The sequence below is a fragment of the Chenopodium quinoa genome, unplaced genomic scaffold (assembly GCF_001683475.1).
Source record: "Chenopodium quinoa cultivar QQ74 unplaced genomic scaffold, ASM168347v1, whole genome shotgun sequence".
Classification (NCBI taxonomy): Eukaryota; Viridiplantae; Streptophyta; class Magnoliopsida; order Caryophyllales; family Amaranthaceae; genus Chenopodium; species Chenopodium quinoa.
In genome coordinates, this window is record NW_018745523.1 from 595089 (window position 1) to 611952 (window position 16864).

The 16864-nt window shown below is 34.1% G+C and overlaps 1 protein-coding gene across 1 annotated transcript; it reads right to left on the reverse strand.

Moving 5' to 3' along the window:
* Window positions 1-287: 287 nt before the first annotated feature.
* Window positions 288-16030, reverse strand: LOC110715596 (probable serine/threonine-protein kinase SIS8). Its single transcript, XM_021894188.1, has 14 exons — window positions 15412-16030; window positions 14564-15004; window positions 13440-13543; window positions 12441-13240; window positions 12102-12353; window positions 8697-8737; window positions 6896-6964; window positions 6687-6787; window positions 5841-5919; window positions 5651-5749; window positions 5327-5395; window positions 1393-1442; window positions 1132-1308; window positions 288-1002 (listed from the first exon to the last, which is right to left on the reverse strand). Exons 1-14 carry the CDS (start codon window positions 15874-15876, stop codon window positions 921-923), a joined length of 2829 nt encoding a protein of 942 aa, XP_021749880.1. The 5' UTR covers window positions 15877-16030; the 3' UTR covers window positions 288-920.
* Window positions 16031-16864: the final 834 nt, after the last annotated feature.

Here is a 16864-nt window from a genome sequence, read left to right on the forward strand (position 1 = left end):
TCATTTGAAGCTCTTAGATGAGCAACAAATACCCATGAATACATAAATATCAGAATTCAAAATGCAAAAATAGATGTACTCACTTTTTCTAACTTCCATCCAGTTGTTGTCCCGTTCCCCAAACCCAAAATTTTCAAAATTTAAGCCCCAAAAGACCTGAAAAGGAACAAAATTTAGTCCCTAAATAAATTTATAAGAAAACTCCCTAAACTATACTGTATAAGATACATATCTAAAATCCAATTTTATCATTAACGCCTATGCTAATTGTTAGAAAACAAACCAAAGCAACGAAAATCGTTCCAACTGCAGGGCACCAAAGTGCAAGAAAACAGCAATGTATTTCTGGCCCTTATCAACCTCCCCACCCCCATAGTAAAACAAACACAGTAAGGAATACTATCTTGCTTTCCCCCCATTTTCATCTTTACATTCCACAATAGTAAATATATAAACCAAGTGTTTACAATTTCAATTGCTTGTAGAAAACAATATTGCCAAAAAATAAATTACAAAAAAAAAACACAAAACTGTGGTTTTATTCGCTTTTTTTTTTCCCCAACTGAAACTTATACACTTTGGAATTTCTTTTGTCAGTACTTTCTTGCACATATTTAAATCATATTAACACTTGCAATCCTACAACAGCTAACCCTCCATGGCAACCTCCACTGCGCTTTGCACAGCCAATCAATTTTTGAGGATAATTGAGGATAACCACGGCTCTCACAATTGAACTTCTGAAGTGGTAGTGCTGAGTCCCCGCTTCGAATGAACCAACACCTAACAATCCAGAGTTCTGTGTTTCTTTGCAACAAAAATACCAGTTTACACAGCTACAGTTCAGCTGCTCCTGTTACTCCAGCTCTTCGAGCATAGCAAAAAATCCTAACTATGAACACAATGGATATCACACTTGTTTAATCTCTTTGTACAACCAAGCGATGAAGACCCTTAAGGCGAGAGATAATCTGTGAGAAAGAGGGCCTCAAACGAGGATCACTGTGAAAGGAGATCAAGAAAATTTCCAAGGAAATAGAAAAAATATCAGCAACAACAAAAAACATTCGCCAAGACTTGCAATGAAAGAATTACGCTGCTGCAGGACCAAAAAGTGAATTGATGACTTACTTTTCCCAACAGTCCCGAATTATCTGGGCGACCACTGGATCTACCTCTTCAGGGATTACAAGGCGTCTATTCTGGAACCCAACAGCTCCAACAACTTGCATGGGGTTTAACCCAGTCCATGGTACACTTAATGTAACCAATTCCCACAATATTACACCAAAGCTGTAAACATCACACCTGAAGAGTGTAGTTTCATTAGGAAGATTACATAATGCATATCACAGTCATAAACATGTCACGCTTTGAATCAACTTTACTTACTTTTCATTGGATGGCTCATTTCTTAAAACTTCAGGCGCCATCCATTCAGGCTGCAATCAGTTAGCAGTAATAGTAGTCAGCATAATTAGACAGTTTTCAGGGCTTCAATACTAAATCAGAATTCCAGACTCAAATTTATTCCTCAAAGCTATTGAAATCAAACTCTTCATTTGACCTTAAGTACCTCGACACTGACTGGGGTATAGACACTCAGCAAACTTCTTTCTGGGCCAAATCATAAAAAAAATTCATAAATAGACAAGTCGAACACTCAGATATACCTATGTTCGACATGAGTATCCCAGTCTTGTTAATATAGCCTCAAAATTCAATAGTTTAATTGATATAATAATCTTAGGCGGCATTCTCATAATACATCCCACCAATCCCCCCCTCCTGTTCTCTTCTTTTTTTAAGGGTGAACAGATTTATGACATATTTTGTATACAAGGAGAGAAATACTGTCACATACACTCTGATTTTAGCTACAATTCTTCAGAAGACTTAGACACTTCGACATGAAAACAATACTTGGGGTACAATGTTTTGAAATGGTCAACACAAACCTTATTCGATGCTAGTATCCAACCAAATGTAGAAGGTATAACACAAATGAGCAAAATAACAATAGAGAATTTGCACTCAGTTTTCCGGGTGGCAAATGGACAGTAAGTTATCATGAAACTGTTTCAACAAAGACTTTGAAAATCTCTGATAAGGAGACACAGGCTTCAGTAAATTAGTACCAGAAATGAATTACATTGAAACACAGAAACTTTCTTTAGCATTCCATTCCCCTCATGGTCCCCCCCACCCAAAAAAAAAAAAAAAAAAAAAAGAGAGAGAGAGAGAGAGAGATTATTCCACTAAAATTCAAAGAGGAAAGCTAAAACCAAAACCAATTTAGCTACTCATAACACATGTTCAGCTATATGGATGATACAGAGTTTAAAATATAAGTGGATGCCCTTAGCCAATCTCGGACAATAACTGTTTTACTTTTTAGATCAGAGAGTATTTTAAGAGTTGATTCAACTGAAAGCATGTGGTTTGTACATGGGTTGTTTAGAGGAAAAATATTTTACTAGAAGAATGGGCAAACTCAATGGGATATCCATTTTTAGTATATGGGGCAATTTTAGTGAAACTGAGAAAGTATGATTTAGTTAGTATAATAAATGAGCATGATATTACACATGTATCACCATGCCAAAACTAAAAAAGGAAGATTATATTTGAACAGGATGGATGAGCCAAATGTAACTACTTTTGTTCCCATAAGTTCAACTCATTCAACTCACTTTCACTGATTGCGAATTTGCAACCACCACAAATGGAGCACAATGTTACCACTGATATTTGACCCAAGAGAAAATTTTTTGACTTAAAGTTCATACTTAATCACAAGAGCCATTGTAACTAGAACATTAAAATTCTACATGCTCGGATTCACTAAAGCCATTAGACTCCGAACTAAATCCAGCAGAAATGCCACCATAGAATCTCTTATGATAAATTCTTAATTTTCATGTCTCAACTCCAACATTATCAATTACGGAGGCTACAATTCTCAACCCACAAAGTTGACATGCACCAGCCTCATTAAGCAACCACCTTTTATTCAACCAAGCAATAACTACCCTCAACTAGTAACATTCCTATCATAAACATTAGATGAAGCCCGTGCGATCGGTTTGTTTGTATTTTTTAAAATAAAATATTACTAAATATATATTTATCTAATAAACTTTGTGATATTCGCTTGCTTACTACTTGAATTTTTAATTATAAAATGAATTATTAACTTTGTTTCTCATACTTAGATAAAATTCGTAATATAAAAAGATAATATTTTATTTCACAAAGTTTCATATGTGGCTGGTCACACCATGTGATCGGGATTACTTGGTTGAGCAAGGTTACTCAATCGATCAAAGGTTATTCGGACAGTCAGGGGTTAATCGGTCAGTGTTTAGGTTTGTCTCAACCGACCACACGAGATGGCCAGCCACACAAAAAATGTGCTAATTTTATTTTTATAATTAGTTAAAAATTTTGATCTAAAATAAATTGCAATTCTTTTTTTCATTGGCTAAAATATAATTATGTGACGCTCTAAAATTAATCTTACGTGGCATAAGCCTATTAGCGTTTTAAAATTATTAATCCTACGTGGCGTTATTTTTATTATAATCCTACGTAGCGCTTTAAAAAATAAATCTTACGTGGCATAATCCGATTGTAGCGTTTTAAAAATATTAATCCTAAGTGGCGCTCTAATAATTTTTAAAAAAATAAAATCCTACGTGGCGCTCTAATAAGTCGGGAAAAAACTCCCCTTTAAATATATACTAGTTTTGTACCCAAGCGATGCCCGGATTGTAAGATATTAAACTTTTTGGTTTAAATGTTAAATGAGTCAAATAAACCCTTTTGATAATGCAGAATAGTATAAAAAGGTAATATGATTAGCATAAATAAAAAAAATAAAATATTTAAACGCTTTTTAAGTGAAAAACCTGTAAAGTTCTAAGACCTTGCTAACATTGATCTAAATTCACTCCATGATTCTCTTGTATTGTACAATTTCTATTGTGTCCTAAATTTAGTAGTTTTTTATTTCTTTAATTTCATTAATAAAATCACAAACATACACAAATTTGTGCCCGGGGTTTGATAAAATTTTAGGATAACTTTTTGGTTTAAATGTTAAATACGTCATATAATCCTTTTTGATGATGTAGAATATTTAGACATATAATATCACATTATACTGTATAATAGTTTACTTCTTTTAGTTTTGTTTGTAAATATATATTGTGTTATTAGTAACTTGAAATTATTTTTATTGAACTTTTTTTTAAAATTATTTTTACTAAACTAAAAGTATTTTTTACCAAACTAAATTTTTATTATTGATTAAAACTTATTTATACTGATTCTCTATTATTTTTTTAAATATATTACAAATGGATCTTATTTTAAAGAACTTTTTAAAACAAATTTTATGATGTAAATAGAATCGAGTTAAAGGATAGTTATTTAAAGTTATGACTAATTTTTTATATAATAAATATTAGAAATATATCGATAATTAAACTCTATACAACATTTTTTATCTTAAAAATTCAATCCAAAATTCGCTTACTTAGCATCATATATGTCACAATAATACCTATTTGGCGCCTACGTGGCTCGACATTTGGCGAAAAACTGGAATGCCAAGGGTCGTTGTCTTGTGGCCTAACTGCGAGACCGGCTTCATATATTAGTGATATGATATTAGATTAGATTGTCAAGCAAAATCGCCATTGAGCCTCAAAGCAAATACTTAATTTGTCTGAAACTTAAACATGACTCAAACATCTAATGCAGTTAATATTCCCTGGGACTTGAGAGCTCCAATGTTATTTCCAGCATATATCATTGTTCAATTGCTAAATGGTATGATGGCAGAGGACTCATCATATGAATTACAGTAAAATCAAACTATGTTTCACTTCTTATATGAAATCCTAGGATAAAAAGAAATTTGTAAAGTGGTACCATCATGCCAAGCAAGTGCTTGTTAAGGTTCTAGGCTAATTAGGTTTCAAATGCATTACTGCAAGGTGCATAGCCTCTCTAGCTAAGCAATCTGAAGCAGTTTTATCTGCATCATTTGCTGTTCCGCATTATCTTTTTATAGTAATACATTTACATATGGTCACCTACATTATCCAGAATTTGGTTTAAGACAAGCAAAAAAGTTATGTAGTTTAAGTTCTCGGTCAATAACACTGACAGAACTATGCCATGCACAGAAAGCAGAGAGAAAATTGATGAGAAATAAAAGAACAATGACACACACCATCAAACAGGCTGGATTTAATACTCTAGTTCCTATACCACATTTTATAAAATGCAAGAATGCGTAGATGATCAAAGGGATTACCGTTCCAGCAGTAGAGTTTGAAGATAAATAAGTGTGGTACTTCAAGCGTGACAGACCAAAATCACAGACCTGTTGATAACATAAAAAATTGTATTAAAGTTCTGCCGAATTATACAGTCTCTAAATTCATGAGACATAGGTGAGCCAGCACACATGCATCTTCTGAAATATCTTTTATTTCATAATGGAATGAAAGATATAGTTAAATAAGATGTTACTTCAAGATAAGAGCATTTTACTAAAGCTTTGAATGGTTCCATTTGACATAAAAATATAGCATCCATGTACAAATTGGACTTAATACAAGGTGCACTAAGAACAAACCTTCACGACCCAGTTTTTATCAACAAGAAGATTGGGAGACTTCAAATCTCGATGGACAACAGTAGGATGACTCGTGTGCAGATAATTCATTCCCCTAGCCTACAAATAAGTAAATGAAAGGATTGAACATTTGAAAAGCATATAAAGAGAAGGGGGAAAAAAACGTAATGAAATAGAACTGAAATGATACCACATCAAGAGCCATTTTCATTCGTTTCGATTCATTAATTTGAGCGCCAGATCGATGCAATAATCTGTACAAACTGCCCCTGCATAACAACAATACGATGTTCAGAAGTGCAGCACAGAAGATGAAACTAAATCAAATAGCTCAAAAAATGATAACAACACTTTATTTCTTGTCAATTGTCATACAGGAAGCTTCATAAAATTTAAGCTTTGCAGTATCATGTAAAGTACATGTCCAATGAATTCAGGTTACATTAGAAATGGTGGGTTTATTATCTATGTGTTGTGAACACTTATACATTAACTTCATTGTGATTTGTCAATATATGCTTAGAAATGCACTGGGTATTTGACAGAATTGTGTTCTAGTCTCCTAGAAGCTTCCTAAAATCCCTACAGCGCTGCAACTCCCACATGTGTTGTTCATTTACGAAAACAATTGTGAATTCCTTGCTAGCTACCCAATTTTTTCTTCATAATACTTTACTGCAATAAAACTACACGCCTGCTGTGCCCTTTAAAATCCAACATCAAATTATGTCTTCTCATAAGTTTCTGTATCTATTAAAGCAGCTAGGCTGCTAACCACCAACTTAACCTAAGATACACTCAAACTGCAAAAGGCCTCTAAATAATCAGTGGTAACATAGAGCAGAATCTAAAGAACCATAATAGATACAATAAACACCAAAGAGAAACCTTAATATGACCACATTTTTGTTTAAATAAAAAAGACATTTCAGAATAGATGATATGCAAAATCCATGACCAAAAATTAACTAATGATTTACGTGCAACCAAATCCGACATCTTGAATGATTCTGCAATAGATAGGTGCAGTACTAACCGGGGAATAAACTCCGTTAAGATTGAGAGATTTGGGGAGCGGGTAACCGCACCCATAAAGAGAACAACATTAGGATGCCTCAACCTTATCATCATTTCTGCCTACAGAAACAGCCAACATAAAGTCAATAAGCAAATAAATCAATGAAGAAATAACAACAATCATCAAGAAAGATAGAACCCAAGGGAAAAGGCGGCAGCAACGCTTACTTCACACTTGAATTGCACAAGCACATCACCAGTTAAGTCTTGGACTAAGAACTTCTTAACAGCAACCTCCTGAGGAGACAGAATAATTAGTAACATTAGTAAAAAGTAGCAAAGCAACTAAACGTTGCCGTAGTGAATAACAGTCATGAACAACGTATGTAGGCACAAACAGAAAAAGGAATAAAAAGGGAATTTACAATTTGACATCAACAACATATGGGCATAGCTAAAAATTAGCACAAGGTAAATGCATAACTAAGATTAGAGATCGATACTCTCATATCAAATTGAACTCTTGTATTACGTATATTTTTTGGATAGGATGAATCGCATGTTCACATCAAAATAATTCATATCAGAAATACAATCATCAATCCCCTTAATATAATTACTCATGTCCCACTTCAATAGTCATAAATTGACTGCACTCAAATTAAGAGTGCAATAGCCTACAAAATTTCTATAATGAGAAAAGAATCCTAAGCTTAGAACTCTCCAAAAAAACAACAAAAAAAAAGGAATTTATACGGGTACTCTAAGTACAAAGGGAGTGTTATTTATACGAAGGTAGTCATGGTATCAAATTTGAACTAATGTTGCTGGTGACACACAAACTAATGTGAACTAAGAAACCATGACTGATTGAAAAACAAAACAAGACTTGCATCTGATCATGAGTTTCCTGAGTTCTCATCAAATGTATTAACAAAATATATAAATGAGCAGAAAGAGCATGGATATGTATTAGACCCTCAATTATAAAACTAGAATAAACACTCTTCTAACCTATTAGATATTACCACTCCTTTCTCCTTGCATTAATGAGCTTTAATTTGGTTGCCACAGAAACACAAGCCCATTAAATGAAACCCAACAGAGAAATCACAATAAAAAGAGAGACATGGCTAGTAGAATGAAGAGGGAGATGTACAGAAGTCAGAGGACTAGAGGAGCAAGAAAATGATGTCAACTGATAAAGGCAGCCGCATGTTGGGGAGAGGAGAGAGTACAGATGAGGACTTTAGAACCAAGAAGATTGAGTGCCAAACGGCAAACGCAACGAAATATATGCAAAGAAGCTCTAAAGAGGTTGGCTGGTCAAGATCCATGGAAACAGGCCAGCAACAACCAGATTTCCGGCTAGTTTGAGGAGCTGATATAAACTGAGAAAGAGAGACAAAATGAGGGACAATAAATTATGGATCTGCTTCCGAGCTTTGTGGAGTTTCAAACACGTTATGTCCCACCATAAATAATATTTTTATTATTTCTGTTATCTTTTAAGGAACATTGTGTGAATCACACTATTTACAAACACTTCAAAGTTCAAACTAAAGTTATGATCTCTTAGAAAACAAAATTTTGGGCAACCAACACAGGTAATCCTGAGGCACCTATGCATCATTTCATGATTTGATATTCAAAATGTTTCAAGGAAAACAAAATGTTAGCCACTGAGAGTTTATGTGCTTCCTAGGTGAATAATTGTTTTCCATTCAATAGTGATAATTCCTAATATAAAGTTCCAACGCTCATAAATAAAATAAAATTTCAATGGTAATATATATTTGATTTTTTTTTTCAAGCAATACATATTCACCACGTGACCAAAATCTAATTGTTAAAAGTTGTTGTCAAACTCCTCCAACAAACCCCTATTGCATGAGCCTTAATAGCACAAACAAGAATTTAAACATAAAGGGGCAGAAACTTCAACAATACATATATTACAAGCATGCAGATCCATGGAAAACTAAATAATTTACAGCAAAATATGTATTGTGTCGAAGAAAGTACTTACAGTGCCATTCCAATCTGCACGGTAAACTTCACCATAGGAACCTGTGATGACAATAAGAGCAGAAAATCTCATATTATTTTCACCGATCAACATAAGATATAAATGCATACAAAGTCAAAATAATTAATTATTAATCATTATGTTATGGATCTTGATGACTCTATACAGAACTTCAAATGGATGGAAGGAATAAATGGTTTATGATGAAAATAGGACAGTCTCTTAAGAAAAAATTCTGAAGTTTGATTTTAATATGATAAACACAAAAAATCAGATTAGCAATCTGTTCAAATTCTTACCAAAAGTATTCACTTGCTCAATATAAGCATAGAAGCTAAACTCAAATTCCCATACATCTCCATCTTTCAAGAAATATCACACATTATATGGATTAATGTAGCCGGAAACAGCCAAATAAGCTAGTTTCATTGAATTCAAAATGAAAATAATAAAAGAAATTACACCCTCATAATGTTACGTGAAACATTGTCCAACCTAACTCTAAAAGATTTCTAACATCAAGCAAACTATAAATAACTACTCCTTCCGTCCCAATTTAATCGTCTCGGAAAGATTTGCGTAAAGTTTTAGGTGAAGTTGTTTTGTTGACTTGCCTACAAAATTTTAATAGAAAAGTAGATGTGATGGGTGTAGGACCCTTAATTTTGGTAGTGGGAAGAGAGTAATAAATATATTTGGTTCATGCCATAAAAGTTAGCGTGGCAAACTGACAATTAAAATTGAGGATAGAGGGAGTAAATGAATGTGCTACTCCCTAATAAGATATAATGCCAAGCCATTTTTTTGTTAGGAACAAAGCCATGTCCAACCAAAAATAATGTTGCATCAACATGTAGTAAAACGCACCGCAAATGACATGGAAAGACTTTAGGATGCAAGTTGTTCCAATGATCATGTCTATCATGCCACTAAAATTCCAATCAACCCATTAAATAATCCAATAGCTACATTAATTTGCAATTTAAAAAAATTAATTAAAAATAATCTATAATATAATAAGATCGACAAAATCATTATGTCGGATTCATCCTTTAGCTCCTGCATCATCTAAGCTCATATACCACCTGCTATTGATCTTATTGCCATTTCTTTATTTTTAAGTCCAAAAAAAAAATCAAGAGCCCCAATACCCCAGAACTCTAGAAATTTACTCCCTAACCCTAATATGTCATCAATCCAAACTGACAATATGAAAATAAGAAAATTACATTTTACAAATATTGGAAAATAATTGCAAGACTTAATTTGTTGCCATTTATCGAGGCAGCAAGGCCAACAACAAAGGATTTTAATCAAAACCGTGTGAGTACCAAAAGAATTTTATCTTTCTAAGTTCCTATATATAAATGCATATGCTTCTACATTGATATACTTCATCTTTCAAGCTTACCAATGCTTATAATATGTTTAAAAAATGATATTGAAAATATAAAATAAGATAAATCTATCAAAACCCCACATGATTATGTGTTTCCTTACGGAAAAAATCATTTAAAAAAGGATTGTAGAGTGTGTGAATAGTGTAAATTTAGGAGTGTTTCATCTAGAAAAAATTAGTACTTCCTCCGTTTCTTTTTAGTAGACAAGTTTCTTTAGTCAAGTTTGCCAATGCACAAATTCAACTGTTAATATCTTTAATTATCAATTACCAAAAATTATAAAAAGTTGATATTTTGAAAATATACATCGTGACGAAACAAGACCCCACATGACTATATTTTTCATTACGTATAAATCACAAAACACGGTCAAAGGAAAGTGTATGAATAGTGCTAAAGTCAAAACGTGTCAACTAAAAAACATGGAGGTAGTATATATCACGTTAGATCTTGTTAAATTTGTCTCGATAAATACTTTCGAATTATTAACTTTTATAATTTTTTATTATACGCATTTAAGATATTGTTGCCAAAGATGTGCAATGAAAAAGATGAAAATGTCACCAAAGTTTCTTGAAAATTCCTTTAAAAAAACACTAGAAAATAACTCTTTTAATGTTAAATGGAACACTATTTAGGCATCTCTTAACAAAAAAAATAGCATAGCATAATTCTCAAATGTATGAGGCCAGCTACAATAACCAATTAATTTCTTGTGATGATCCACATAGATCCCCTTTCTCCATTTGTTTTTATCTAATGCTAATTGCTGAATGGCTCCCACAAACCTGCCTTCTTCATGTCATTCTTAAAGCCTTTTATCAAAGTCATCTTAGGCCTCTTTAGACTCCTTTTGAAATCTCTAATATCCCAACTATTCACCTTCCTTAACCAGGCATCATCTAGTTGACGTCTCACATGCCCAAACCAATGTAGTCGGTTCTCCCAAAACCTCAATATCTGTCACTCCATCTTTCCTTCAAATACCTACATTCCTAATTTTATCACCCAAGATGTTCCCACACTTCCATCTCAACATAAGCATTCTTGCTACCCTTAATCGAACTTAAATTCTAAACTTACTAATTCCTAATATTAATCAAATTATAACTATTCTACTTCATTTGCTACTATCCTAGCACATCATTTCTTAGTTAGGAGCAAAGAGAGATCTAACCCCAAAATAATGGTACATCAACATGCATTAAAACCCAACCACAAATGACATACAATGGGAAAAAACTCATATAATTATATGATGCATATCTGCCAAGCCAATAATCATCCAACCAGCCCATATATTAATACACAAGTTCTTTAAACTTGAAATACAAGCCAGCTCCATTAACTAAGGATATTAATGATATATTTATATTTGGATCATCATTTAGCTCCCGCATCACATTATATAGGAGACATAAGGATGTGAATTAAGTACATTAGTCAGCTCCGTTTATCTTAGAAAACTTTCAAGTTATATGCATATATCTATGAAATTACTCTTGAAGTCTTGCATTCTATACATAAACTTGAATATCACATCATAGGATATCAAGGCCTAAGCAAATGCTTGAGGTTTATGATAACATTCATCATCTTATATAAGTTTCTACACTTTTCGTTTTCACCGGTCAAGGATTAGTCTAGGATTAGTCTGTACTCTAATACACTTTTGCTCCCACTAGGCCACCACACAAAAATTAGTCTGTACTCAAATACACCTCTCTATCTCAATGAAAAAAAGAAAAAAAAAAAATTTAAAAAAATCACTAGTTCTGATCACAACTACCCTTTCAATAAAAAAAAATAAAAATATCCTATGATCTAGTTTTTCAATAAATAAACAATTCATCAAATAAACAACTGAGTCAAGTCAAAATCAATCCATCCTAAATAAAAAACAAAAAGATGGAAGAGGCCATAACACAATATTGTTATTTTAAAATTAAGTATTTAACCCTAATAACATCAGATTTTAACTGAATGAGGATGTAGAGAATCTGACCTATTCCAATTCGTTCTCCAATCTGCAGATCCTCCCATCGTATCTCCCATTCTGCAAACTCACCAAGCATAGGGCAGACTCCTTCACTACAGACGGGGCTAAGGCCCTCATTCTGGTTATCAGAAGAAAGTCTCTTGGCAGTCTCCAACTGAGAACTGGGCTCTTCATTTGATCCAGTTTGGTTCAAAATCTTTCCTCTGGAATTCCGAGAAGGCAGTTCATCATGACCAGCTAACCCACTAGAAGATTCACCTGCAGTAAAAGAACATTAATAAGTAACACACCCTCATACTAAGATCCTCTGTCCACTCACTAATAACTTAGAAAACAAAGCAACACCTGTAGCGCCACTAGTGGTCGTTTTGTTGGATTTGGTTACAGCAGGAACAATATTCTCAGCATTCGGCTTAGGAGAAAAAGGAGCATTTGCATCCTGTTGAGAATGCTGTTGTGTTGCATTATCAACATTCTGTTCACGCTTCTCACAGTCATTAAAGGTCTGCACCCCAGAGTTGCATATGAATGGCATCTCGTAACTAGGTCTATGACCCTCTGGGTTGTAACAGAGTAATTCTCGATGTACCGGTTGAATTAGTTCAAGCAATCTTTTGTCACGTAAAATACTAGGACTCATATCCATAAACAAATCCGCTGGAGGCGAAGCACCACTCTCTAACAAAACTGCATGCAGTTTCTGTGCAAATTCAGGATCTTTTGCTGCACTAATTACATATTTTGAAACATCCTTGACTTTCTTTTCTTGTGCCAGCGATGCTTCTTCAACAGAACTTGGTGAACAATCGTACAAATTGTATTCCGGCCTAAAAGACTGCTCAAAAGTGTAATCAGATTTCTCACTCAAATCTGATCTAACAGCAATCTCATTTACGTGTTTTGCTTGTGGGCTTAAGGAAGCTGCTTCTTTCAAATTGGAGCCAAACACTTCAGGAACCTCGACAATATTACGTATATCTCCATCCAACCGAACCACTTTGTCGAAAACCAAACTTAAGTTGTTGACAGCAGCAGTGCTATCAGACAAGCCCCTTGCTTCCAGAGCAGTGTCCAAAAGAAGGCTACTAGGTACCTCAGAAGGAATTAGTGCCCCAGGAGCACCCATCAAATCAATTATGTACTCGCTGCAACATAAAACAATAAAATTGAACATCAAGATAAAAGGAAAGCACTTGTTCCCAACCAAGCAAGATTGCATATAAAGGAAGATAGCACTCAGGGTTCCAGAAGGAGTGAAGGAAACACAAAAAGCATTTGAAAAAGATTGAAAATTCACCCCATAATTTTACACAGACTTCCAAAAACAAAAGCAATAGACCTTACCTTCCATCATCATATTTAATTAAGTTCACTGCTCCCTCATCAGTGCCAGTATACAAACTCCCTTTCACAAGCATACATGGAAGATTTAACTTATCAGCTAGTACCTGGTACAAAAATTGTTGAATTTCTTTCTGGTGTAAGTATATAAAGGAACAAAGCATATTACAGAAACATACAAATGAATAAATGTGATCAATGTTAGCAAATGGGTCCCTAGCAAAACAGGTGATTATGTGATACTGCAAATTATACAATGCAAGATAGCAGAAAACAAACCAAAACAGGAAGGGAGCCCAATAACAGTAGTCCGCCCTCTTAAACCACCGAAAGAAAAAACCAAATCTCACAATATACTATGCAAAACAATAAGGGAAGTAAGCACACAATTTTTTTCTTTTTTTTACCTAAAAGTCATCCTAGACATCAAAAATTAAGTTTTAACAAAATTCTTAGAACATCATGCTAACCATGCCTTGCAAACAAGGATAGCCAAAAATGTTGGAAGGCAAGTACATCCACCGGCTAGGATTATTCCCTCCATAACATAATTTCCAACTTTGCAAGACTTATCCAAATATTCATCTGTAACTTTTTGTCACAAAATTAGTAAAAAGGTTGATCATAGCATTTCACATATAATTATGTAGAATCACAGAATATTTACCCATAGAGGAACGAAGAAGTGGTAGCTACAGAGTTAATTACTTAATATCTCATCTGATTAGATACCTAAGTACCAAGTCAACATTTTAATTTAAGGCTTTACACTGAGATATTGGTCTGAATGTGGAATCCATAAGATACATAAAACTTTAACAGCTTACGTAGTCACTATCAGCATCAACATCAACCAACCAAAAAAAGTTAACTAAAATTACATGGCATGCAAAACAATTAAAATCTTCACAAGATAACCAAGTAGTTATTCACAGCTAGGCAAAAACCAGTCCACAGCTTGCCACAAGACTCTTTGTGACATAAGTAATACCGTCATCAAAGTTGTGTATATTTCAAACATCAAGACTCTGTTATGATCATAAAAAAAGAAAGAGAGATTTTGCAACAAGATGTCATAAAACTATAAGCAAATTGAGACTCTAGAACAAAAATACAAACCCACAAACCTTAAATAGCAAAGCACGATGTCGTGATAGCCCAACATCAAGACAACCAAGAGGAAGAACAATGGTGTTGAGTGAAGCTTTCAACTGATTACTTCTCACTCGCCACCTCTTTGTGATTTCTTCGGCATTAGCAACAGGACCACCCATTCTATCAACAACAAGATTAGCCAAACTCTGAATCAAATCATTCAAAGACATCCCATGTCCCAGAACCTTACATTCTACTGATATAGCATACACTTTATTCTCAAGCTGCTGCAACTGAGCATCAATAGACCGGTTCACCAAGACAATTTCATATTCAACATTACTCGAAATTGAAACAGCTTGGAGATCCACAAGCAACGGCATTTCCCCTTGTGCAACTGAATGCGAAGTGATGGCATAAACATCATAAAACCCATCTACTACCTTTTCATTATATTGAACAACATTGTAGTTCTGCAAAGAGCAACAAATTCAAATACGTTCACTAACAGCACAGACTATATTCATAAATAGCATTAGCTTGTCCCATTATCACTTGCTATCTATAGTTGAAATGAACCTAATCGAGAATTTGGATACACGAATGCCACAAACATCATAACAATTAACATAAACCCATGTAAAACCCAAAATCCAGCAACAACCCTTTACTTTGCTTAAATTTCACACTTGAAATGGTAAAATCATGTGTTTTACTTCTTTGAAAAACAAATTAAAACCAAATATACATGCCATTAATACCTAAATTACCAGTAAAATACAATCAATTCAGCTCAATTCATTCATAAAGCACTCAAACTACCATGTATATCTAAAAAATTCAAAATTGATGACCTAAAATTAGGAAAAGAAAGACTAACCCAATATTTAAGCGACACAAATTCACTTAATCGTTCATTATCCGGCACCGATGGCGAACACGCAAGACTCAATTGCTTAGCAGCCATGATCTGCTGGTCGGATTCATCATCGTTTCGGTCTTTTCGAGTTTCGGATCCCGAAGCGCTGATCGCCATTGCTAATTGAAGCTGAAAATCTTCCTCGATCAAATTAAAATCAGCAGGATTTCTTCTATTGACATTTCCACCACCATTATCCGTCGCCGGCGTCGTAGCCGTCGATTCCCTTACTGTCCGATCACTCGAAGAAACCGACGGCGGCGATGACGACGTTGACGAAGACGACGGAGGAGTCGTCGCAGTCGCCGTCGAAGTCTCCGATTCCTGAGTCCGATTATTAGGTATCCGACGAGCCGCTGAGTGATGGCGATTGTGATGGTCGTTACCGATGTGTAGCTTCCGAAGTAGATGCTTCATCTTCGACATGGTTGTTGTTGTTGCTCGAGCTTTACATTAATGGCGATTGAAGAGAGAGAAAGAAGGAAAGGTTTTTGCTGTTCAACTTTTGGGGGTTCAATTTTCTCTCTCCTCTTCTTCTTCTTCTTCTGGTTTTTTGTTTTCTGAGATTCTCAACTTTTTTTTTTTGGTTTTGGTTGTTCAAGTTTTAGCTAAAGTGTTCGAATTTACTTAGCTTTTAACCCTTCACTTTCTTTCTTCTTATCTTGCTTCCCTCCAATATCACTCACTTTACCCTTTCATTTCTCCGAGGTTTCAAAAACTAGCCAAAGAAAGAACATAGGTTTTCTAGCCAAATAGGAGAGTCGATTCACTTTACAATCTTACGATTCTTATTTTGAATTGACGTTGCAGGGAATCCAGCGATTACGATTAGGGTTTTGCGAATGTCTGGAACGCATGTGTTTGCTTTATAAGGAGAGCATTTGCCGGGACTAAATCTCATAGTGCATATGATGTTTGTTCCGTATATTTTTTGTAAAGCGAGTTTTGTTGGCTCTTGATAGGAACGTTTCCTTCAAATAGAGATAAACATTAACCATATCTGATGACAGAGTGACATCATCAGATATCATAAAAGGTAATTATTTATTTTAAATTAGCTATTATCATTAGCAATCCATAATAATTCATTTTGCGCATTTTACACCACTAACTCAATGTGATTAGGATTCCATTGATGGCTAGATTCATATGATAGTTAATTCGGTAACCAAAAAAAATCTACAGCGAAAGGTTTTGTGGAAAACATTTGTTTCTTAGCTTATAATGCGTGAAATTTGTGTTTTAATAAAATGTGCATATTATAAGATTTTTTTTTCAAAGTTGTAAATTACAATCATTGTTTCCTTAAAATCAAGGTAACGGATGACTTAATAAAAGTAGTGTAACAACAAGATCAAAAATGATGACATTAGATGATATCTTTCTCAACTTTCTCTTCACATTAGTAACATAC